The 25573-nt window shown below is 36.2% G+C and overlaps 1 protein-coding gene across 6 annotated transcripts in view; it reads left to right on the forward strand.

The window, feature by feature from the left end:
• Positions 1-25573, forward strand: part of Fxr1 (FMR1 autosomal homolog 1) — a 52488-nt gene that overhangs the window by 23315 nt on the left and 3600 nt on the right. For 2 of the 6 annotated variants that reach the window (XM_036190016.1, XM_036190018.1), the window contains exons 4-15: positions 5703-5774; positions 6133-6281; positions 6619-6712; positions 7497-7613; positions 8832-9002; positions 9809-9887; positions 13979-14088; positions 15663-15749; positions 17273-17330; positions 17418-17480; positions 20815-21018; positions 23292-23492. In XM_036190016.1, the coding sequence (XP_036045909.1) occupies positions 5703-5774; positions 6133-6281; positions 6619-6712; positions 7497-7613; positions 8832-9002; positions 9809-9887; positions 13979-14088; positions 15663-15749; positions 17273-17330; positions 17418-17480; positions 20815-21018; positions 23292-23492 (1405 nt within the window). Of the gene's footprint in view, positions 1-5702; positions 5775-6132; positions 6282-6618; positions 6713-7496; positions 7614-8831; positions 9003-9808; positions 9888-13978; positions 14089-15662; positions 15750-17272; positions 17481-20814; positions 21019-23291; positions 23493-24199; positions 24281-25573 lie in introns of all 6 variants that reach the window. The other 4 variants (XM_036190014.1, XM_036190017.1, XM_036190015.1 and 1 more) reach the window with 3 other exon arrangements.

Here is a 25573-nt window from a genome sequence, read left to right on the forward strand (position 1 = left end):
CTTTGTAGACCAGGCTGGCCTCGAACTCACAGAGATCCACCTGCCTCTGCCTCTGCCTCCTGAGTGCTGGGATTACAGGCATGCGCCACCACCGCCCATCTGAAATTAGTAACGTTCTAAATTCCCAGACACTTATATATTTGTCACAGGAAGCTGGTGTGGTATTACTGAAGAGATTTTTTTAAAGTCTCTTTTGTGCCTGGTTTATAGGGCTAGATAGTATATTAACCATTTCTCATTGCAATATCTAACAAGCAACTAAAGATGAGTGTTTTTTGGCCTTTGAGAGTACAGTTTATATTGGTAGGGAAGGCACGGTAACTGAAATTTGAGGCTGCTGCTCATGTTGTGTCCACAGCCATAAGAAGAGACTGCTGGTGCTCAGCTCATGTTCACTGTTTTATTGGTCCAGGATCCTGGGATATGAGATAGTACTGTAGGGTCAGTCTCACCAGCTCAGTTAAAATCCATTCTGAAATCTCCATCCTAAACATAGCTAGGGGTCTGTTCCCCTTAGTGATTCTCAATCCTGTCAAGTTGACAGTAGTAACAATCACAAAGAATAAAACAAGTGGGTCCACCATTTTGCTTTTGCTAGGGCAAAACTGTGTTACAATTTTGTGTCAGTGCTATAAGCCCACTCCTTAAGTATTGTAGTTACTCCTTTATTACAGTTAATTTCCACCAAAATTAGCACCAATAACTTACTTTGTAAGGAGACCCACAACTGTAATCTAGATGTATGTAGTCGCCCATAAAATTTGAATGTTTGTTCCGAAGGTGGTAGACTTATTTGAGGTAGATTAGGAGATGTGGCCTTGTAGGAGGAGGTGTGTCACTGGTGGTAGGCTTTGAAGTTTCAAAATCCCTTGTCTTTCCCATTTCCTCTGACTTGTGGTTGCTGTTTCAACATGAAAGCTCTAAGCTCTTGCTCCAGTACCATGCTCTCTGTCACAATGGTCACAGACTCAAATCTTCTGGAGCTGTGAGGAAATAAATAATTTTTAAGTTGCCTTGGTCATGGTAATAGGAAATTAACTAATATAGTATACTATAGTAGTGTTCTTGAGGCATGGGGAAACCTGAGAAAATAGTACCAAGTGACTTCCATGCAGACAGCAACTGTGAGGGGAGGTAGTTAGGAAATGGTTATGGCAGTGATGCTGCAGGTTTCCATGGTAATTTTTCTTTTTTAATATTTTTTTTTTCTTAGATGGCCTAGAATTTGAGAGCTTCTTGCCTCCGTTTCCTTAGTGTTGGGATTAATTACATGCTTTACATTACCATGTTCCTGGTTTCTATAATTTTTTTGCTGTTAAGATAACAATTGTAAATCTTTGTAGTTGGACTTTTCCTTTGTGCTGCTGGCTCACCAAAAAAATGACAAGGGGACTTACTATTAATTAGGAAACCTTGGCCTATAGGAAACCTTAGGCTTGTCCCACTAGCTCTTAGAACTTAAATTAACCCATTCATATTAATATACATTCTGCCTCAGGGCTTTTTTATCTTCCATCTTGTGCCTCCTGTTTCCTCACTGTGTCCTCTGGCATCTCTCCCACACCTCAATTCATCTCCTTTCCCTCTCTCTCTGCTTGGAAGTCCCGCCTAGCCTCTGCTTGCCTAGCTATTGGCCATTCAGCTATTTATTAAACCAATCAGAAGGCATCTTGACACAGATACCTCTCCAGTGTACAAAAAGATTATTCCACGACAAATCTCTGATTTAAGATGGGGTTGGGGTAGAGTGAGGGGGTGGGGATCCCAACCTAAACAACAAAACTACACTCAGTGAGGTGCTGAGGATGTTTTATGTAAGTCTTTTTCCAAATCTGTGTTGAGGTAAGCTCAGCCTTACTCTGAACCATATGCAGCCTGTTTCTCCAGTTGTGATGAAAGCATTCATGTCAAAGATTGAGAAACCATTGTTCCTAGATTGTTGTTACTTCATTTTCCATGTTATAATTCAGTCCTGGTAAAAATTTGCTCTACAGTTTTGTAAAGTATCACAAATTAAGATCTAATCAAACTTTGTTCATTTTTGAAATTTTAGGGAAAAAGTTTAATTTTGCCTCCTGTAGATTGACCAATCCTCCCTTCTTCTGAAGCCTCTCATCATGGATTGAAATTTTTAAAATATTTAGTGCTTAGATGTTTTGTCTTCATGGATGTCTGTGAAATGTATGTGCCTAGTGCTTGAGAGGCCAGGATCTCCTGGGAATGGAGTTACATACGGACAGTTGTGAGCTACCATGAGCGTGTTGGGAATCAAACCTGGGTCCTCTGGAAGAGCAACAAGTATTTGTAACTGCTGAGCTATCTCTCCATCTCCTGAAGTTTAAGTTTTTAAAATAAGTGAAATTAGACAAAATTATAAAGTAGAAATGAAACCACCCTTTTAGCATAGATTCGATATCCATTTGCTCCAGCTTGTGTCAGCTAGAGTTGAGTGCCTCTGTACATTCTTCCTTTGCATATATAAAGAATTTTAAGTTGTAACAACTGTGACTAAAATTACGTTGTGACTTTTGTATTAATAATTAGAGCATAATTTTTGTATTAATAATTAGAGCATAATTAGATATTTTCATGTTTGCTCATACAATTTTATCTTTTAATTTTTAACCATATATACAGTTATGGATGTATCTAAAATTGAGATCAGAAGTACTATGTTAAAATCTGGCATAAGGACATGCTTTTTGTTTTAAGAGGGTCACTTGTTAGGGAGAGTTGGCCTAGTGCTAAAAGCACTTGTTGCACAAGTGAAAACTCCAGTTTGGATCCCAGCACTCAGGTAACAAGCCTGGCTTGGTCTTTCAGCTGTGCTTGTAGCCCCACCCATCAGATGGGGAGGGCGGAGGAGATGAGTGCTTACTCGCGTCCAGCCTGCCTGAAGAAAGCAGAAGTTCTAGGTTCAGTAGAGATCTTTCATCCAACTAATAATAGAGAGTAATAGAAAAGAGTACTTGCACACATCTCACAGAAACAAACTCACAGAATTAAAAAAGCCTTTTTTTTTTTTTAAAGTAGCTTGTGAAAACAAGGCATGTGTATTTAAGATTTTGCTACTACCAAAATTACCATTCTTTAGTGTCCAAAAATGTTTGAATTAGTAAAGTCTTAGAAGATTGGGCTGAACTAATTTCTATTTTTTTTTTTTTTTTTTTTTTTGATTGCTAGTGATTCTGAACACCTTTAAAATTAAGTTTGGTTACTGTTGATCCCTTGTTGTGTGACTTGTCTTTTTTTTTTTTTTTTTTTTTTTTTTTTTTTAATATATGTAATGTTTTGTGCTACCGACAAATCTAACCTAAGATTTCACTCATGCTAGGCAAGTGCTCTACCTTGGGCTGTACACTTAAGCCCCTAAAGATGGGGTTTCTCTTCTGTTTGAATGGTCTCATTGTGTGGCCCTCCGTAAACTCTCCATCTCCTTTCCTCTGCTTCGTGAGTGCTTGGATTACAAATGTTTGTTAGCATATGGCTTTTATTTTGCTTACTTCAATTCCCATGTTTTTGTGTATTGTTGTGTTTTGTATCTTGTCCTTATCATTCATCAACCAGAATACTGTTTGAAAGCAGGATACTTAAAAAAAAAAAAAAAAAAGTACATTGGTGTGGATAACAGATTTTACAGTTTTGCAATATTCGAGATTGGAATATACATCTTCCTTTGTTCATGTGAGGCTAGCACTTTACCTCCAAAACTGCTGTATAGCTTGACAAGTTTTGTTTGGTTGTAGTTTTATTTGTGTGTCTGTGTGTTGCTGTAATTGAACAAAGGACCTCATGTGAGGTGTATTCTACTCCTGATATGCTCAATCTTTAATTTGATGGTCTTATGAATACAGTCTTTTCCTGTATGGCAATTTTTTTTGAGGGGGGAGGTTCCGAGGCAGGGTTTCTCTCCTTTTTTAAAAAAAGGATGTATTTTATTATGTATATAGTGTTCTGCCTATATGTATACTTGGAGGTCAGAAGAGAACAGACACCAGATCTCATTACAGATGGCTGTGAGCCACCATGTGGTTGCTGGGAATTGAACTCAGAACCTCTGGAAGAACAATCAGTGTTCTTAACCACTGTGCCAATCTCTCCAGCCCGAAGCAGGGTTTCTCTATGAATGATCTTTTAAGTCTTGAAATTTTGCAGATTAGCAGAGGTTAGCTGAAGTTCTTCAAAGACCCTTCTAGAGTAGATAAGAAGGCTTGTTGATTTACTAATTAATTGCAAGGGATCATGGATAGACAAATGGAAGGAATGTAGAAGACAAGGTTGGGAGATAAGAACCCAGCAATCAGAACTTCCATATCTTTTGTGGTACATTGTACTACCAGCAATTCAGTGTACCTCCCAGTACAGAAGCTCTACTTATGTACTTCTTAGGCTGAGTATTTCAGGTAAATAAGTAATTTTTCCCTTTTTTTTTTTTTTTCTCTTCTCGAGACAGGGTTTCTCTGTGTAGCTTTGTGCCTTTTTCCTGGAACTCACTCGGTAGCCCAGGCTGGCCTTGAACTCACAGAGATCCGCCTGGCTCTGCCTCTCGAGTGCTGGGATTACAGGCGTGCGCCACCACCGCCTGGCAATTTTTCCTTTTAAACTCTGAAAACTTTCGTTGGTTCCAGGACCTGCTTATGAAATTTGAGAATACAAAACACCCTTATATAAAAAATGATAAGTGCATATAACTCAATCCCCTGTATGCTTTGGTTCATTTCTACCTCGCTTATATTGAACACATGAATGCTCTGTAGGTAGTTGTATTCAATTGTTTATGGTAAAGGCTCATTTCTTTTCTTGAATGTATTTAAATGTGTAAAGTCCTTATATGAAAGATTGACTTGAGTCTGCCAACCCTGTTGGCATAACCAGTTTGTTTATTATTCAGTGTCTTGCTGGGTAATCCAGGCTAGCCTTTGTACTATGTTTGCCTGGCTCAGCTTCCTGAGTGCTGTGATTGTAGGTGCATACTACCATACCAGTATAAATTAAAACAAAGAGCAAAAAATAAACCAGATATACTACCAGAATTGTGATGTTTTCTGTTTTAGTACCGATAGTTTAAAAAATGGCTTGGGGAGATGGAGACAGGAGGATCAGGAATTCTAGGTCACCTTTGTGACTAGCATGTGGAGTTCAAGGCCAGCCTGAGCCCTTAGGAACCTTGTCTGAAAACAAACAACAGTGACAAAATTATATAATATAAAATTCATATTTTTTTGTTGTTTTTGTAAGTTAAGTTTACTGTGCTGGATGAACTTAATGTGTCTCATATTTTACTTTTCAGGTAAACAGTGGTAATACATTGGATGTCATGTTTTTAACAGAGTTAGTTGTCTTGAGCCTTCTTATTTTTAAAATTAGATTTTTAAGTCCTCAGAAACAGTTCTTAATTTTGATGACTAGTGTTGGCATATGTTACATATATTTCCTACAGTCACCTTGTAAGAAGCATTTCTTTAAATTTCTTTTAAATGATTTCAAGAGTTGTTTGGTAAGATAGATTTCCAAGAAGCTAAGTTACTAAGCTTTCAGCCTTATTTTTAAGTAATAATATCTATGACATTTAAAGTGCATTTAGCTTGCTAGTTTCAGCAATAACAATTTGGTTTAGTTTAGTTTAAAGAGATTGTACATTTACATCTATAATGTTAGGATCTTTAGGGATGAATGGATAAAGGAATGTTTTTGCTTCTCAGGTATATTCAAGAGCAAATGACCAAGAGCCATGTGGATGGTGGTTAGCTAAAGTTCGGATGATGAAAGGAGAGGTAAGTGACTGTTTTCCAAGGAAACACCTTAACTTTGTGTTGCTGTGACTATCAATCACCCTTTGTTTTCTTTTTAAACTCCCACCTCAGATATAGTTGATCAGTTATTTGAAATATTCATTGAATTTTTGTTGTTGTTGTTGTTGCCAAATACCAAGGATTCTTTCTATAGGCATGCTTCAAGACTGTATGACCACCAAGGTTTATACTTGTAAACATTTATAATCTGGCTTAGGTAAATGATATTGATAGTATAAAGGTATACTTAGTGTTTGTATCTAAGTGGGAGGGTCTAGAACATCATCTAAAGGTTAGTATTTTTGTTCACACGAGCTTTTAAAAGAACTTTGTCTTTTAGTTTTATGTCATTGAATATGCTGCTTGTGATGCCACTTACAATGAAATAGTCACATTTGAACGACTTCGGCCTGTCAATCAGAATAAAACTGTCAAAAAAAACACCTTCTTTAAGTGCACAGTGGATGTTCCTGAGGATTTGAGAGAGGCGTAAGTAATTTTATTGAACTCTTTTATGAGCTAATCTAAAACCATTCTGAAACCAACCAACCAACCAAAACCTTATAGAAATAATCTTTAAGGAATTGGAAAGCTGCTCAGCAGATAAAAGCACACACTGTCTTTCAGAGGACAAGTGTTCAATTCCCAGCGTTCCCATTCATGGGTAACTCAAGCTCTGGTGCCCCTGGTTGGCACTGGCACTCCTGTGCACAAAACCACCACAGAACACACATAATTAGAAATAATAAAATAATCTTTAGAAAAGAGCTTTTAAATTCTAAGGGAGAGATACTGAAGTGTTGCATCCACATTCCTTTCTCTGTAGGTGTGCAAATGAAAATGCTCATAAAGATTTTAAGAAAGCAGTAGGAGCATGCAGAATTTTCTATCATCCTGAAACTACCCAGCTAATGATACTGGTAAGTAAGATAAGACCATATTTTAAGTTAATGACCAGATTCATTGTTAGATATTTCAAAGGCTTATTAAGCTTTTTAAAATGAATTTACTAATAGCGTATCTTTTTTTTTTTTTTTTTGCAGCTATGTTAAATTTTCTCTCCTTTAGTAGGAAGGAGAATTGTTTTGGTTTGTTTTTTTGTTATTGATTGAATTTTTTTTTTTTTTTTTTTTTTTTTTTTGCCAGAGCTGAGAACCGAACCCAGGGCCTTGTGCTTGCTAGGCAAGCACTCTACCACTGAGCTAAACCTCCAACCCCGTTGGTTGACTTTTTGATAAAGGGTCTTGCTATGCAGTCCCAAGCTGGCTCTGACTAGTAGCAGACATCTGGTCTCAGCCTGCCAGGTGTTGGACTCTTAACAGCATCTTGAGGCCCCCCCCCCCCCCAACCGTTTCTCTGTAACCCTGGCTGTCCTGGAACTCACACAGAGATCTGCCTGCCTCTGTCTCTTGAGTGCTGGAATTTAAGGCACATGCTATCACGGTCACTGCTATCTTAAGATTCTTAATGTGTAAAAAGTCTTTTTTTTTTTCCCCCCTAACACATATCTGAGCCACAGATGTATGTAACTAAGTTCAGGAGTTCAGAAAAGAAAGTAAGATTACATTAGAGAGGGAGAGCTTAGGATGAAAAGAAATAAGTAGCAGGTAAGAAGAACCAAGGATGGCTTCATTTAGAAGATTCTATTCGAGTTTGCTTGGAAAAGTGATTCACTTTGTGAGTGATTAACGTGTTTGTTTGTAGTCGGCCAGTGAAGCAACTGTGAAGAGAGTAAATATCTTAAGTGATATGCATTTGCGAAGTATTCGGACGAAGTTAATGCTTATGTCCAGAAATGAAGAGGCCACTAAGCATTTAGAAGTAAGTAGGTTTGCTTTTGTGTCCCACGAACTTTCCTGTGTCTTAAACTGCATGACTGGCAACAAAACCATCCAAGACCTAGATATTTACAGCTAATACCCAGAGTCCTTAGGAAAAATAATTTTCTGTTTTACTTTTATTAAATGTTACATTAGTTTTGCTAAGTGCCTCTTGTTGGGGCTTAAGAAATAGGTGACAGAGAGCTTCAGAAATTAGTAATTAAGCATACCCAGAAAAACTTGCTTTTCTTTACTCTGCCTTTAATCTGAATTTTTACTACCCTATCACCTGTCAGATGTGACCTTAGTTCTCTGTAAGCAGAAAGGAGGGTTAAAGAAAGACATGTAGGGCATGCTTTACAATATGCTGCTGCTTTGTCTCCTGGGGCTCTCTATGTCTTCTTACTGTCTACTGCCAACCCTGTGGGGGAGCTGGTTCTGCCATGCTGTTGACATCTGAATATGTATGTGCACACATGCTCAGTCCTAGAGAAAGGGAGACATTTTTATTCCTCAGATTTGTAACCTCCTTTATGTGTTCTAAATAGAATGTGTGAATGCATTTTGAAACAGCCCTTTGAGTTGGAGAATTGTGACATTTTACTGTTGAAAGTCATTTTAGAATTACCTGTTTTCTGTGACTAGAATTAAAGACTGAAATATTTTGATTTCCTTCCATTTTATGATGAGCTTCCTTAATTTTGTAAGACATTGTTGATTTTGTTAAATACAGTTTTTTGTTTTGTCTTGAATTTAAAAATAAATGCAAAATACTCAAAATTTATTATCTAACCTTTTTTTTGAGTTTGGCATCCAATTTATGATTATCCTGTCAGTATGTCCAGTTAAAATTTTCACAATTTAATTGAAAAAGAAATTTTCCCAAGTAATGAGATATATCCCAGCGCCTTGCATATGCTAGGCAAGTTTTCAACAGCTCTTTTTAAAATCTTCGATAACTTGTATACATAAGTGTAATGTTTTTAGGGTAGCATTGCTAATGTTCTTGGGGTTCATCCATATGTTACTTTCCTCTTTGAAGTTTGCTGCTGCATTATGTGAATAACCCACATTTTGTTCACCCATTTATTAGTTGGTTGACACCCGCCACACCTCATGGTTATTTTGAGTGATGGTATATGAACATCAGTATTTTTTTAAAAAATAAACAAAAAACAGAGTTATAAAAGAAAAATCCTAACTTCCCTCTTTCAAATAGTGCACAAAACAACTTGCAGCAGCTTTTCATGAAGAATTCGTTGTGAGAGAAGATTTAATGGGCCTAGCAATAGGAACCCATGGTAGTAACATACAGCAAGCTAGGAAGGTTCCTGGAGTAACTGCCATTGAGTTAGATGAAGATACTGGAACATTTAGAATCTATGGAGAGGTAAGTTATCTGCTTCCTGCCTTTGCTCACTTAATTGGAATTAATAGTCTGTTTTATCATTTTTTTCTGTAATCTCATTTTTCATTGAAATACTTTTGAGGTAAGAATTCACATAAAATCAGCCTAACATATATAAGATAATCTTTATTTTTGAAATCTTCAGAAGTGGCCAGTGTAACATCATTATGAGGACTGCCATACTGCCTAGAGTAAAGTCCTGTGGGCTCAGAAATTTACCAAACTTGTCTGTTGTAACATGATTGTGTTTACACTTCATGAAGATTTATCTTTGAACTATAGTTAAGGAACAAGCAATAAAGGAAAGTAATCATCCACAGAATCACTCTAATCTCAAAAAGTTGAACCTGTTAGGATTTAAAACCTAAATGATCTTATCAGTAGGTCATCTTTAAAAACCGTGTCTCTGGACAAGCAAAGCAGCCTTGTTTTATACAGACCTTTTATGCAAGGGTCTTGCTGTGTAGAACAGGCTAGTCTCGCTTGCTAGCAGTGATTCTCTCCCTCTTGAGCTCAGAGTACAGACGGGTCTGCGCTACCATGCCCAGCTTGCAGCTTTTTTTATCTTTTGTGTTTTGTGGTACTGGGAATAGAACCCAGGGCTTTTGAACAGGGCAGGCAAGTGCTTGACACTGAGCTATTGAACAAATGAATTCTGATATACTGAACTGAATCTTGCAGCATAACATTAACAATTGGGAAACCCCCCCCCCCTTTTTTATATGTATTTTGGGTATGAAGTTGTTCTAGGATATTTATGGGTTTATGTTTGTCTTTCCTCCATCTAGAGTGCTGAGGCTGTAAAAAAAGCTAGGGGTTTCTTGGAATTTGTGGAGGATTTTATTCAAGTTCCCAGGAATCTTGTTGGTAGGTACTAGTATAAAAGTTAAATGTGAATATAATGAATGTAAATTCAGTTTTGTAATTTGCTTACCAGTGTATCTGTAATCTGAGATGTTTATAGACAGCAAATGCTGTGCTTTGTTGGTTTGTGTGTGATTACATTTTTATGTGTCTTATACCTTCAATATTTCTACCCTAGAAAGTAACGTGTATTTGTTCTATGCTATTAATAAGACCTATAATTTGTGTAACAATTTGTTAAAGTTTTTCATTCTTCTCATTCTTCGGCACTTTTCTATTTCCTGTTGAATGTCTTTTTCATTTATATGTCCACCAAAATTGTGATAATGAAGGTCTTAAGGTGTCTGTGATATTTTTCATTGGTTTGTTTAGAGTGCAAATTACAGTGATTCTATGCTAACAAAGAATAATATACTTTGTACATAGTAGGCCCTGAATAAATGATAATTGGTTGCGACAGTAGCATAGCATAAGGTAAGAAGTCTTGGGCATGAGAAAGGATGATGATATGAGGAGAGCTTACACTCTGGTTTATCACCATCTGTGAATATTACTGTATTGATGAGTTAAAGTTATTTTTTGAGTTTGCTGTGATTAACTTACACTTACGTATATTAATGGTGGTGCTGTTGATGTGGTCTTTGTTCCTGTGCCTTTGAGAAGCTGAGAATCATACCATACCCAGGGCCTCCTGTGGTAGCAAGTGCTATACTACTGACCTATCCCGTGCCTCTGTATGGCATTTTGGGTGCTACTTGATAGAAGGCTTTGGGTATATTATATAGTAAGTAGTTAGTGAACTCCAAAATAGTAAGTTAAAATTAATGCTAACAATATGGTGGACTTTAATAGCAAGTCACGCAGTTTTGATTTCCTTTGTCTGCTTGTTTTTGACCCTAAAGAATTGTTTCGAGACCTTTGGGTTCCATTAGAAGGTAATTTACTGTCTTTGCATGTGTCCTTTATCACATCCTGTAAAATAAAATTGGAAAAACCACTTCCCTTCTTACAGTTAGTTGTTTCAGTCCTTACTGAAGGGTTGGGGTTAGGGCTCACTGAGGAAAGTGCTTGCAGTTCTGCCTGAGATCAGGTCCTCTGCACCTCCATAAAAGCCTGTTGGGTTAGCTTGGTGTAACAGAAAGGCAGATCCTGGGGATTTGGTGGCCAGTTAGTCAAGCTGGAAAAATAGTGGATTCCAGGTTAAATGACAGACCCTGTCTCAACTCAAGGAAAAAAAAAAGACAGAATCATGAAAACACCCAAAAATCGACCTTTGTCTTCCACATGGTTGAGTGCACACATAGGAAAAATGGTTTATAGCAGAAAAGTTCGTTTCTTCTTGTAATGCAACTACTAGAAGTTATGTAGGCTCTTCAGGGCTCTTAAATAGGTAGGATACACTGCCAGTTAATGCCAACTCTATATGTTTTTTGATGTTCACTACATAATAATTTTAGTAAACATGAAAATGCAAAACTTTAAAATAAAATTATTGTTGGAAGAATGAGCTGCTTTTAGAGTTTTAAAAATTGATGTATATGTATGCTTGAGCATACTCAATGCTGTCTCTGTAGGTAGAGGTCAGAGAACTATTGTGTAGAGTCAGTTCTCTCCCAGTACCTCCATAGGAATTTGGGGCTTATGTGACATGTGTCCTTACCTGCTGAGATAACTTGCTGCCCTGCCATAAAGTTTACTGTCTTGCTATTTTTTTTTTCTTTCTTTTTTTCCCTTCTCTTTCTTCCAGAACTAGGGTTTGAACCCTAGATCCTTGTCCATGCTAGGTAGGTCTTCTACCACTGAACCAACCATACCCCAGCCACAAGGACTGCTTTTGAAATATTTGTTTTATTCTTTAAGACACTTGTTTACATGGATGAAGTGCTAAGATTGTGGTAGCTATTCTAAGAGCATTATTTAAGTCTCAACTAAGCTTTCCTCACTTAAAAAGGTTTTGATAGTGCTTGTATGAAAAGGAAATCAGGTTTTGTCCAGCTTAATTTTACAGAGATACGACTTGTTCTTCCAGGGTTTGTAGTATTAGTCATGGTATTTCAGAAGTAAGAAAACTGGATGAATCTGTATTTCTGGTTCTGTATCTACTTATCAGTGCAGTGATGGGAATCTATGCTATGTATCTTTTGCCCATTCTCCTTACTTGGTTGGCCTTTGTGACTTGAATTGTATATGTGCTCTTTAGAAAGCATACATTAGCAGGAGAAACTTCACAATGGTGAAACTCTAGACATTCCGTTGCTTGTCATGTATAGTAATACACTATTTCCCCTCAAATGTTTCATGGGTTAAGTCTTTTGAGAAATATGTTCTTAATCCAAATGAAAGGAAAGGAAAACTGAGGAATAAAAGGGAATGAGGACCACTTGGTGGGTAAGTTCCAGAGAGGATGGATTGCTTTACATGTTTGAGACATTCTAGTATTTGATCATTCCCACCTGTCCAAAATCAAAGAAAAAAGTATTTCTTGAACACTGATTTGAAAAATGGATCAAAACCATTCACCTTTTAGAAGCTGCCTTTAATCAGTTCTTTACTTTGTCCCTTCAACATTGATACTCAATGCTCAATTTATACTACAGGTCTGCTTCAGTTTGTCAATATGCTCTGGAATTTAAACTGTGGAAATGATCATTATAAAATATTGAAGGTCTCTGGTGGGACTAAGTAAGACTTGAAGGTAGGTCCCTGCCAAGGACCCAGAAGGGCGATGGATGTTAACTCACCACTGGTGTAGTTCCAAAGAAGCAAGTGAACAAGATTCTGGGGGAAGGGCTTATGTGCCATCAACTTCATTTTTGTTTTCTGAAGACATTTGCTTGTTTTTAGCAGGATGGAGGATGAAGCTGCTGCGTAAGCTTCATTGTGTAATCTGTGAAGGTTGCTTGTGATGGGCTGCTGCTAGGGCTTCTCGGAGAAGACACAGTCATGTGACCTCTGATGTCTGTTTTAATTAACCTCTTCACTTACTGCTCTTTAAATTGAGGCTTACTGATGGGGAAGGGGGTTTTAGATTAGGAATAAGATTTGAAAAAAAATCTAGAAAAAAGTGTTTGTGCATTTTTTTTTTTTATCTAGTTTACTGTTGACATCGTTCCTTACGTAATGGAAACTGTTCTTTCAAGCACACAACATGACAGACTTACTTTATCTCATTTCAACTAAAATTTAAACTTTTATGAAAATGACTAATTAAAAAATAATTGTGGCCGGGCGGTGATGGTGCATGCCTGTAATCCCAGCACTCGGGAGGCAGAGGCAGGTGTATCTCTGTGAGTTCAAGGCCAGCCTGGTCTACAAAGCGAGTTCCAGGACAGCCACCAAAGCTACAGAGAAACCCTGTTTACAAAAGCAAAAACAAAAACAAACAAAAAAAAATGTGAAATTGATAACATGAGGCTGCCACTTCTTCATAAGGCATATTTCTATTACTTCAGGTTAATCTTTATAATAGGGAAAGAGCACCTCCGTGTTCCCTTTGGAGTTTTTTTTAAGTATTATATACTCAGTAACTGCTGTTTGAGTGACAGGTCAAGTATGAAGAAGGTATGAATTTTCTCTGATTTTATAGTTTGTCATTGTTAGCAAGACAGCAGACTATGCATGCTATATGCACTTATGTAAAAGTATGAAGTACTTAAAAACACTTGGTGTACAATGCAATTTTTTGGTTTGTAAGAATATACATACATGTATGTGGATGTGTGTCTTCATATATGAATGAGATGAACAAATTGACATGGTTAATGCCAATTAAAATTGCTTTCTCTTATGTTCAATGGGCAGGGTTTTGAAATGGATGAGTTGATATTTTAAAGTATTAGAAATGGCTCCAACGTTTAAAAATGTTTAGGCTTGGAAATTATCTTGCATGTGAACTGCATTGGACTGTTGCAGGCAGTAGCCTAAGGCATACTTCAGACGGAGTTTAGCAGTCTTTTAGGTGAGGTTATTAAAAGTGAAAAGAATCATCTTTGCTTGGTGTTTATCATTTAATATGAATGTCATAAATAATCTAGATTGATACTGGATGGATAGCAAATCAGTTTTTAACTTACATTTGTTTTCTTTTACTAAAGGAAAAGTTATTGGAAAAAATGGCAAGGTTATTCAAGAAATAGTGGATAAGTCTGGTGTGGTTCGAGTAAGAATTGAAGGAGACAACGAAAATAAACTACCTAGAGAAGATGTAAGTATCTAATGCTGTTCATTTGCCTATTTTATGTTAGCTTCTTAGTTTCCAATACTGTGGATATTGGTTTTGAAAATTCTGTTTCTTTGGATTATTCTTTCACGTACTGAGAAAAAATCATCTTTCAGTTATGTGGACTGTGGCTTTCAGTCTTAGCCAGTTTTTATAGAAGTTTCAGTTTGTTAATCTTTTTTATTTTTTGGTCCTCCCCCCATCTTTTTAGATTTATTTTCTTTGAGTGTTTTGCCAAAAGCAATTCTTGACCATTCAGAATCCAAAAGCATTGCCATTTTTTGGTCTCTTCTTTCTCATGTTATTATTTTGCTTACAATTCTGTTATTAACTGCTTACACATCAAGGTGTTCATTCAAATATGTGGGTTCAGTGATCAACTTGCTATAGCTGATTTGGGGCTTTAAAGCCTGAAAATAAGCCAAGTGTTGTCCCTAAAATAATCAACCAGAATTCAGGACACTACAGTTTTTTCAGTTTTGCACAGTAGGGTACTGTTCAGAAAACTGGCTAACTCTCAAAAAGAATCAGTCTTTTAAAATAAATCAGATCATTGTCTTGATACCAAGTATTAGGTGTCCTAAGATGGCTACTGAAGGTAGCACTTCTTTATTGATTTGTATTAGAATATGGAGTTGAAATACACTTAAAAATAAATATACTTAAGTATTGTACATTGATTTCTCAAGGGTCAGAACAATTTTCTCAGTAATTTCATCACACTGTTTTAAAATGTGTTGTCACATAACTTCTTACTTCATATGACTTTAGGATGTCTTTCACAGATAAGGATTAGTGTCTGGCATGGTAATCCTCACTTTTCTCATATACCTAGTATATATAACAGCAATTTCAATTCTGATCTGAAGGCTATGATAGTCTGAACCATTAAATAGCTCAAATACAACCACCCCCGTCCCCACCCCTGTTTTGTTTTTTGAGACAGGGTTGGGGTTTCTCTGTGTAGCTTTGGAGCCTGTCCTGGATCTCACTCTGTAGACCAGGCTGGCCTCGAACTCACAGAGATCCATCTGGCTCTGCCTCCCGAGTGCAGTTATTAAAGGCGTGGGCCACCACTGCCCTGCAGAATATGTCTTTTAATGGTCAGAAACAGCTACATAATCAACATTTTGGCTGTTTTGTTTTTTAAATTTAGATATAGGATCTCACCCTATTGTTTTATATTTCTTCAGCCTCACAGTGCTGAGATTTATGGGCATGTGCCTCTATGGCTTTTCAAGGAGGTCTTATCTGAGCACTTACTATAGGGATAACTTGTCTAATATGTGTTTGGCTTATAAAGCTGTGCCTACCCTGATAGTTTTTTTAGTGTGAAAGACCATGGCCTGTTGGTTTGCATTCCTGGGACATTAGATTGATTAGAAATCAGAAAACTAGCATGAACTGATTTTTAATTTTTTTTTTTAGCAAATAAATGTAATTTTGCACAAATAAGGCATTGAAAATCAGTTTTTCAGATTAATTACTGTGTATTGTAGAAAAATTTGCCAAATGATATAATTAGTGTGTTAAATTGAAGACATTGTACTTTCTTATAGGGAATGGTTCCATTTGTATTTGTTGGCACTAAAGAAAGTATTGGAAATGTACAGGTTCTCCTAGAATATCACATTGCTTACTTAAAGGTATGTATGTGTACAGTTCACATTGTATTCTTGTTTCATCTCTGCTGCATTTACTGTGTGAATGTTCTTGATGTAAATAAGGTATCTACATATTGAACACCTTGTTTATGGTGATGCTTGGGTATTTAAATATTTTTAATTTACCTTAGTTTTGCCTGTTTTTTGTTGAAAACTTAGAATAGTGTTCTTTGCCCTTGTACTTTTGGGGGTGGGGCACTTCTGTAAGTTTCTAAGGTTCTTTTTAAAGAAATTGATCATTCTTTGGGTTTGTAGTGTCATTGTTTATAGTAGCTGTGTGCTCTTTATTAGGGCCAGTTTGTTTCCATTTTCACACTTTAGCTATCTGCACACAAGGTGAGATCGGGCATCTTTGAGATCTCTGCTATTGAATCAGCTACATTGCTCCCAATAGATGTTGAATGGTTGGGGTGAGTTGCTAGAGATGCAAACCAAAGCCAAGTGCATAGTAAACAAAATAGGAATTGGCGTCTGAGCCACACCCTCAGCCGCCATTTGTTGTTAGATTTGAAACGTAATGCACAAGGGTTACAGAAGAAGTGGTGCCTGTGAGTTAGTAAGCATCATAGTTTTTCATTTTGTTGTTGTTCATAGAGATATCCTAGAATGTTCTCTACTTCTAGTGAATTTTCCATCTAGTCTCTGATATCAGTGTTACATTAGTATTTTATGTCATTCTGTTTCTTTGAATTCTGTCAATTCTGGCCTTGTAAACAAATGCCTTATCTTATGTATTGTATCTCCAAACCAACAGTTTTATTTAGACAGGCTACCTTCATATGTTGAAGGACTTCAATTTCTAAATGAACAAATCTGCTTGTCTATCTAGGTCCTAAATAATTAAAAACGTTGCTAATCTGATAGTAAAGTAGCTCATTAATAATGCCTTTAAACAGACTATTAACTCCCTGTTATAGAGACAGTATCTGGCCAGTGAGCTTGCTCAGTGGCTAAAGGTATCTCTGCAGCTAAGCCTAACAACCCATATTGTGGAAGGAGGTCTTCAAATTGTAGTTAGATCTCCACAGGCACATGGTACCACACACATTGACGTGTGCACGCATGCATAAGCTCTTGAATGAGTAAAAAAGGACAGTATTTGGTAATATGATTAGCAGTTAACAGGTTAAGTTTAATACACAATCACTTGAAAGAGAAGTGTTTATACTGTATGCATATAGCTATATGTTGAACACACTCCAAAGGATTTAGTGTTTATTGAGTTGACTAGCAAGTGACCTTGTGTATACGATGCTGCTTTATGAGATGATTTCAAAAATCATTTTGTTGCTTTGGTAGATTGTAAAATTCTAGCTCTAGGCTGACACACACACACACACACACACACACACACACACACACACACACAAACAACAAAAAAACAAAAAAAAACCTGTATAGAACTTGGGTCAGTAGGTAAGGTAAAGGTATTTGCTGAAGGTCTCACATGGTCTGACGTGTACATGTACATAAATAACAAAAACTATCCTTTGTTTTGTTTGTAGGAAGTGGAACAACTAAGAATGGAACGCCTTCAGATTGATGAACAGCTGCGACAGATTGGTATGGGTTTCAGACCTTCTTCCACCAGAGGGCCTGAAAAAGAGAAAGGATATGCCACTGATGAAAGTACCGTCTCTTCTGTACAAGGTTCTAGGTCTTATAGTGGAAGAGGCAGAGGTCGTCGGGGCCCTAATTACACCTCCGGTTATGGTAAAAAGAACATTATTGTATTTCTGTAGTAGTGTGTAGTGGTGGTTCTAGTTTAGATGCTGCATACATTTTCATACTGGCTCTGAGTTGTTTTCGAGGGTAAAGGTATTTCTGAGGTTTATGTGTTACTGCTGTTATATGCTAGTGACAGGAAAAGATAGCTTATAAACAGTTACATAATAAAATATAATTTTAAGTTGGTAGTTCATAAAGAATATGTATAAAAGAGTGGTATAAAGCCTGTGTTCTGTATAGTGTGGTTTCATACATTCCCTATAGAATCCTAGTATGTACTGCTACCTATAAGAAAACCACAAATGAAAAATAAACTGATCACTAGATGAGCATTACATACAATAAATCTTCAGTAGCTTTGAAGTAGACTTTGCTGATTTGGCAGGTTTGAGATCTTTTGTACCTTGCGTGCCACTATTTTATGTAGTAACATTTTGTGTAGCAACCTAAAAATGAAGGCTTATAAAGACAGTTAATATTTTATAATGAACATCTGTATAAGCTATATTTTCACTTTGGAGCTGGGGCCTAACCTGGGTACGAACAAATCAGTGGATCCTGTAGCAGTTAACAGTTCTCTAATTTTAAATTCTCATTTATTCTTGTTTAGCTCTGGAGTTGTTCCTCTTTCTCCATTTGGACTTGGATCTTAGCAGTGACCTGATCCTTCTGCCCATCCCTCCTCATTTCCTTCTCTGTTCTGTTACTCTTTTCTCTCTGTGTTCATCTTGTTTTGAGGAAATACTGTGAACGTAGGCCAAAATAGGAAGCATTTCCAGAAGGTAGAGATGAATGCAGATTTGCACCGTGCAGGTTCAGATCCAGACTTGTTGTTGAACTGGGGAAGCTAACGATGCTAGGAGTTGTACACCTGTCCTAGCTTTCGTTTGTTGTACAGGTGGAAGGCTAAGTATCTCTTCTCTTTAGTATTGTAACCTTTGATGCATTTTCATAAATACAGTATTGAAGTTTCTAAATAAAATTCTAAAAAAAGGTAAAAGATGGAGAATTGTAAGCTAATGCTGTATTTTCAAAAGTGTTTAATACAAGTAATTAAATAGAAATCAAGTATATTTGCATTTTTAATCCTAAATTAACACATAATCAGATGTGACTTTTATATGGCAAGAATGACAAAAAAGAAATTGAACAGCTTTGATTAGTGTCTGAGACCTTTGATCATTCATTGCTGAGGAGTCACTCTGGTAAATGGCTGAGGAGTAAATATTAGATGTATGGGGAAATGGCACAGGATTCCTCTGTGTTGGAGAACGCTATACAAATCCTTCAGTAGATGGCAGACTTAACCTTTGTGGCACTAGAAACTGTTTCTTGAAGTAACTTGAGAGAGATGAAAATTTGAATTACAGATGTTCTTGTGCCTATCAAAAGGACGAAGCAATAATAACCATAACAAGTGTTTACTACTAGAACATTTGTAAAGCTGTGCTAAATTTAGTTTGAATCTTGGTTATGATAAAACATTTTTAATGTACGCTTTTATCACATGATTATTAATATGATGGGGACCATCTTGGTAAGAGTGGTAGTTAGAAGTTGTAGGGAAAAGCCTGATGATGAAACTTGACTAAAAGGAAGTTGTGACTATGAGCGTCAATGGCTCATTTTTAAAAGCTTTTCTGGGTTTTCTTTGCTTGTGTCATGCTTGTACTTTACAAGATGGAGAGGCTAAAATGGCTATATTGTTTTCAGCAGAGCAGTAATTAATAACCTACAGCAACTTAGAGGTGGGGGTAGTACAGCTTTATCTTTGTAAAGCTGACCTTTGCCTCATTGGACTAGCCTCTCCATATCACCTGGGTTTGGTTCTTTTGGAAGTTTGACAGAACCTGCTTGCCTGACATTTCCAGATTCTAGGGAACTCTATTTTTTTTTTTTTTTTTTTAATGTCAATGACTGACAGGTCTCGTGCTGTCATCTTCATAACATGAGAAGATACATAGTTGGGGACCAGCTGTATGTTTTAGGACAATCTCCTCATCTCATGGTGGAACCTTATACTTGACTTGTTGTGACCATAAAACACCCGAGTATTAACCAGTTTAACAACAACTTTTTGTTTTTTTGTAATGTTTGTCTCACAAAATAAATACTGGATTTATGTTAAGTAGTCATTTCCTTGCTTTTCTCCTTGTTAAGATAAAATAATTTCCTACGCTTGTTCACCTTCACATTTTACCACAGATTTGTTTCACTGTTCAGGAAATGATTATTGTCTATATTTCAACAGAGTATACAGTTAATGTTTTTGGCATTTGGACAAATAATTGTTAATGGGTACTTTATTCCCTTCTATGAGGTTTTCATTCCTAACAAATACCTGAGTGAAAAATAACTGGATTTTTTTTTCTAAACTTTTGTTATCTTTTCCTCTGTAATTTGTATTTGTAGAGTTCTCCTGTGCCTCATTAGTTGTTTACTATCTAAGGAGCACTAGTGTTTTACTACTATTTGTAAATATTCAGGGAGTTTAAATACAGTCAACTTTTAGGTATTTCATGCAACAAATTCATTTATCATGGGGGAATTTTTACACATTATGACACATTTGGGACATTAAGATTAAGTTTTGCCTTTTGACATATACCAATTGTAGATCTATAGAGAAAAATATACATGGCATGGTAGACAAACAGTACTTTCAGTGAAATGTAATGTTTTTAGTTAAATATAAATGAAAATAATGTTTTCAGTTAAATTGTATAAATTTAGAAATCAGTTTCTGAATGAGATAGTCATGTGGACTTCATTTCATTGGTCCTGTCTCTGTTCTATTAGTTGTTAGGTAGTAGCTGTTTTCTCAGAAACATTAATGCTACACTAATCTGAGGTAGCAGTAAATAAAACATTTTGTGTATATTAACTTAGAAACTCCCAGCTATTAAGAAAGACTTAGCAGTTATAAGAAGTGTTCTGATTTTAAAGATGTTAAAATGTGAGAGAAAAAAATACACACTGGAGTCAGTAATAATATTGATTAAAACTTAAATTTTTCTGAATGTGATTAAATTTATCCTTAGGTATTGGATAACATTTGTTGTACTGATGATTTAAGCTATCAATTTAAAATGAGCAGAAACCTTGACATTAATTGCATTTTCATAGTGTACGTTTCCTCTAATTGTTAGTTGAATCTGATAATTGCATATTAAATTTAAAGTTTTTAATTTTGCTCTCTTCAGCGCAATTACTATGCTTATTTTAAATGATGCTCAGCAGACAATGTTTTGAAAAATTTTAAGCATCTATAAATGTGCACCTAATTATTTTACATACTGTCTTTTTTTTCCCCCCCAAGGTACAAATTCTGAGCTGTCTAACCCCTCCGAAACAGAGTCTGAGCGTAAGGATGAGCTGAGTGATTGGTCATTGGCAGGAGAGGATGATCGAGAGAGTCGCCATCAGCGAGACAGCCGGAGACGCCCAGGAGGAAGAGGCAGAAGTGTTTCTGGGGGTCGAGGTCGTGGTGGACCACGTGGTGGCAAATCCTCCATCAGTTCTGGTAGTCTTTTACATACTATGTCGATGTTGATGCTTTGTAAACAGTATAACCCTACAAGAATTACTTCCTTCCTCAGAGCCACACATTTTTCAGCGTTTGTGATTCTGCTTACTGTCTTAGAGAAAATAGTAGACTGTGTAGCAGTTAATAGAGACAGAGTTGTGTAGAGCAATTCTGAGTGAAGGTTTACACAGGAATATATAGGTTAGAACTTCCAGTTGGTTGTTGTCCTCTGCTTTGAGAGTCATATTTAACCCCTCCCATTTTGGGGTCTTTGGTAATTAGGTAATACTTTCATGTTTCCCAAAAATTCTTCGCTACAGTTTGAGGACAGAAAATGTAAATTCAATTCTGTTTTATTGAGAAATTGAACTGTAAAGAGGAATATAGAGGGACTGGAAAGGTGGCTCAGCAATTAGGAACAGTTATTGCTATCATAGAGTAGGGAGCTAGGCTCCTAGCACCCACTGTGGGCTGCTCATTGCCCTGCAACTCCAGCTCAGGGGGATCTGATGCCCTCTTGTGGCCTCTGTGGGCATACCACATGTTCATAAATACAGTGTAGAGATGGAGAAGGAGAAGTAGTACACTCAAGCATCTGTTGACTGTAGTCATTGGATTTTTTTTTTTTAATACCATGGAGTGGTATTGTTTCTAGAATGTTCTTTCTGAGCAAATGAGTGTTATTACTTACATGTCTTTTAAGAAGGTCATACTTTATAATGATTAAATATCTCATTTAAAATATTTAAAAATATTTAAATCCTTTAGAATGTTAGTCTTTGCATATTAGAGCCAGGCCGTTGTGGTGCACACCTTTAATCCCAGCACTCAGGAGGAAGAGGCAGGAGGCTCTGTGAATTCAAGGCCAACCTGGTTTACAGAGCAAGTTCCAGGACAGCCAGGACTACACAGAGAAACTTTGTCTCAAACCCGACCCTCACATCACCCAAGAAAAACCCAAAAATGTTAACATACAAATAATGAAATAAATTAGCATAAAATGAAGGAAAGTGTATTTGCTCCAATTGTTTTCCAATTTTCATTGGGTCCTAAGTTTAGTTTTATATAGGAAAGCTGAGCTTAGTCTTTTCAGGGAAGTAATTTTAGTATTAAAATGTACACTACATGCTGTTACTATTATACAGTTATATTTTGTGGAACTGCAAAATAAATGTATTTACGTAGTGTTTATAATTAACAGATAAACTTAGTATCTTTTGCAAAGATTCTAGCTGTTACCAAAGGAAACTTAGGAGTAACAGTGATTAGGTGAATTTCTTCTGTAATTTGAGTGTTGGAAATAGATGCACATAGGTAAGACAGGTGCTTTTTTCATTTGTATCTTGAAACCATTCTTTTTAACTTAACTCGATGCTTTGTTTTTAGAGTTAGAATACAAGTTAACATCTGTTTCATTGTCCTTTTCATAACCAGTTATTAGTTCAGCCTGGTTTAGTTTGACACCTCTGTAGACTTGTTTTGGTTGGTTCAGTTTATAGTTAGTTGATTTTTCTTAGGTCTTGGGTGCAGATGCTGAATTTTATTTGGAAATAGTTGGGTAGCAGCAGTCACCTTAAAGTTGCAAAGAGAAACAAAAGGCTCTCTTAGATTCACTACATAGTAGCTGAATATTATTCCTCATTTTTATTTTCATTTTTCTACCCTTTGGGTAGGATTACCTTAAGAGTGTGAATGTCAGAATTAGATAGTACAGTATTTTCTGATAGAGTTATCCTTCAGTATCTATGGGGGATTGGTCTCAGTAACCCCCACCGATTTTTTTTAAAAATCTTTAATGAAAGATGATACAATATTAACACATCATCTGTGCACACTGTTCTATATCATCTCTAGATTACCTGTGTCTGCGAAAATGCCATGTAAGTAGTTTACATTTATTTGAGGGACAGTAGTAAGAAAAATTATGCAGGAATAAAACTGTGTTTAATACAGATACATCCCCTTCTATAGTTTTATCTGATGATGTAGAGGGCTGGCCATATTTGTAAAACAATTCAAAGGAAACATTACTAAGCTAAGAAATAACCTTATGCTTTATTTACAATTTTTCATTCCCATTAAGATTTTATTTAATCATCTTAATTTTCAGATAAATTGGTGATAACCAGAAAACATTTTTTATTTCAGGCCTATATTTTTACTGGGGGGTATTGGAGTTTATTTACAATTAGTTGATATAGTTCAGTAGATCAAGCATTTTAAGTTCAGTCCTCTTAAATGACTATTTCTTGCCTCTGACATGAATATAGTGCTCAAAGATCCAGACAGCAATCCATACAGCTTACTTGATAATACAGAATCAGATCAGACTGCAGACACTGACGCCAGCGAATCTCATCACAGTACTAACCGTCGTAGGCGGTCTCGTAGACGAAGGACTGATGAAGATGCTGTTCTGATGGATGGAATGACTGAATCTGATACAGCCTCAGTTAATGAGAATGGGCTAGGTATGTAAGCAATGAGGGAAAAGGTGTGTGTGTGTGTGTGTGTGTGTGTGTGAGAGAGAGAGAGAGAGAGAGAGAGAGAGATATTGAGATTGAGATTGTATTATACTGGTAATAGATGAGGCTTTTTGTTTTTTAAGTATGCAGTTCACAAGTGATTTTTCAGTCTTTACTTTAAATGAGGGAGATAACTTGCTTGTCTTGGGTGTCTAGTTTTCATATTTGTCAAAACTATCAGAAACTGGGAGGATTAATTAAAGTGCCCTTTTATACTGTTAAATCAGTACAAATACTCAGTTGATCTTACTATCCACAAACAAAACAACTTTTTAGCACCCCCTTTTAGTAATTATGGTACATTTGGGGAGTTGCATGGTGTGAGCATTTATTATTAAGGGGCTAAAATGTCATTAACTTTGAAACTCAAAATATGTTAGAGAGAAATCTCCTTTTCTGAATGATGGTGGTAGTTTCAGGTACATATGACAGTTTGCTTTATTATGAGTTAAAGCCCTCTGAATTTGCAAAGAGGAATGCTTTATGTTACAAAAGTGTATATAATACTTTGTTGATTTTGTATGCTTTACCTTCGACATTTAATTAAAAGTTTCTCTTTCCTTTTCTTAAATAAGGAAAGAAGTTTTTTGTTTGTTCTTTTTTTGTTTTGTATTTTTTGCCAGAATAGTTGATGGTAAACTTTGCAATTACAGATGATAGTGAAAAAAAACCCCAGCGACGCAATCGTAGCCGCAGGCGTCGTTTCAGGGGTCAGGCAGAAGATAGACAGCCAGGTAACTTGAGTGGGCCTGTTGGTGTCAGGTCACAAGCATGAAAAAAATGTCATGTGTCTGCATTCTAAATATAGTTACATGTTCACATGTGTGTATATACATTCAGAATTTGCATTGCATAAGCTATTCAACTAATGACACTGCTAAGAAAATGCATTCTTCCTTCACAGTATAAATGTTTAGTATCCAGTCTTAAGTGAACTAATGTTGTGTCTTAATTTCTTACATGGACTTTATTCATTTGGCAGTATTCCTCAAACTTAAGGTGGGGACTGCCATTGCAGGGACTGTGGTGTGAATTGTGTTTGAGGTTGATTGGCAAAATTAGGCAGTTTTTGCATGGTGCCTGCTTTTACTATATCTAGATTAGGCGCCTCATTTTGGTGGGAATTAGAATACTCAAAATTTAAAAACAAAATGTAGAAGTGTCTTTTTCCTTAAAAGAGGATGCATGTTAATGTTTTTGTGTTATTGTAGTGTGGTGCATTTTCCTTTACACATACTAATCATTCAAATAGTATTTATTAGTTTCATTCAATATTTTATGTTGTCACAAGTTTTGGTAACTGGAAAGAAACATGTTTGCTATGTTTATTATTTTGAACACAATTCATTTCGTATTGTACAGAGAATCACTGTATATTCACCATGAAGAAATTGTGTGCAGTAGAAATAAATCCCTTTCAAACCAATCAATTTTTGCATTCTTTCCAAAACATGCTTTTTCATGTGTTTCCCCCCAAATAATGTAAATTGTAAGTCTTTATTTTGAGTGTAGAGGTTACAGAGACATTTGGGAAGTCTAGGTAAGAGCATTAATTCCCATTCTGAAGAGTTCATGTTTTCAAGATAGATGGACATGTAAAAAAGAATCAAACACTATTGAAGAATTTGTTCTCCTTTCATATTTCTTCTTCCCCTTCTTAATGTTAGAACTGTATTTTAACCGAAGAAGAGGTCATGAATTTCATTTTGAAAGTGGCACAGCAGTGAATATTTTCTAGCCCTACTTTGTAAATAAGAAAATCCAGGTTATCAGTATGGGCTTATTAACCTGGACTGCATTTCAACATAATTTAAGCCAGTGATTATGGGTTAAGTGTACAGACATAAAAATACCATAACAGGATTTCTTCTAAGTTAGATGATTTTGAATGGTATTAACTGAAATGATAATTTGGAGTTTTGATCATTTTGATAGCAATGTGCTGTTGCATACTCTATCTGATCCTGTTTTCACTCTTCTTTGGAACCATTGTGTGTTTTCTCTTATCAAATTCCATTATTTCCAGT

The sequence above is a fragment of the Onychomys torridus genome, chromosome 6 (genome assembly GCF_903995425.1).
Source record: "Onychomys torridus chromosome 6, mOncTor1.1, whole genome shotgun sequence".
Taxonomy (NCBI): Eukaryota; Metazoa; Chordata; class Mammalia; order Rodentia; family Cricetidae; genus Onychomys; species Onychomys torridus.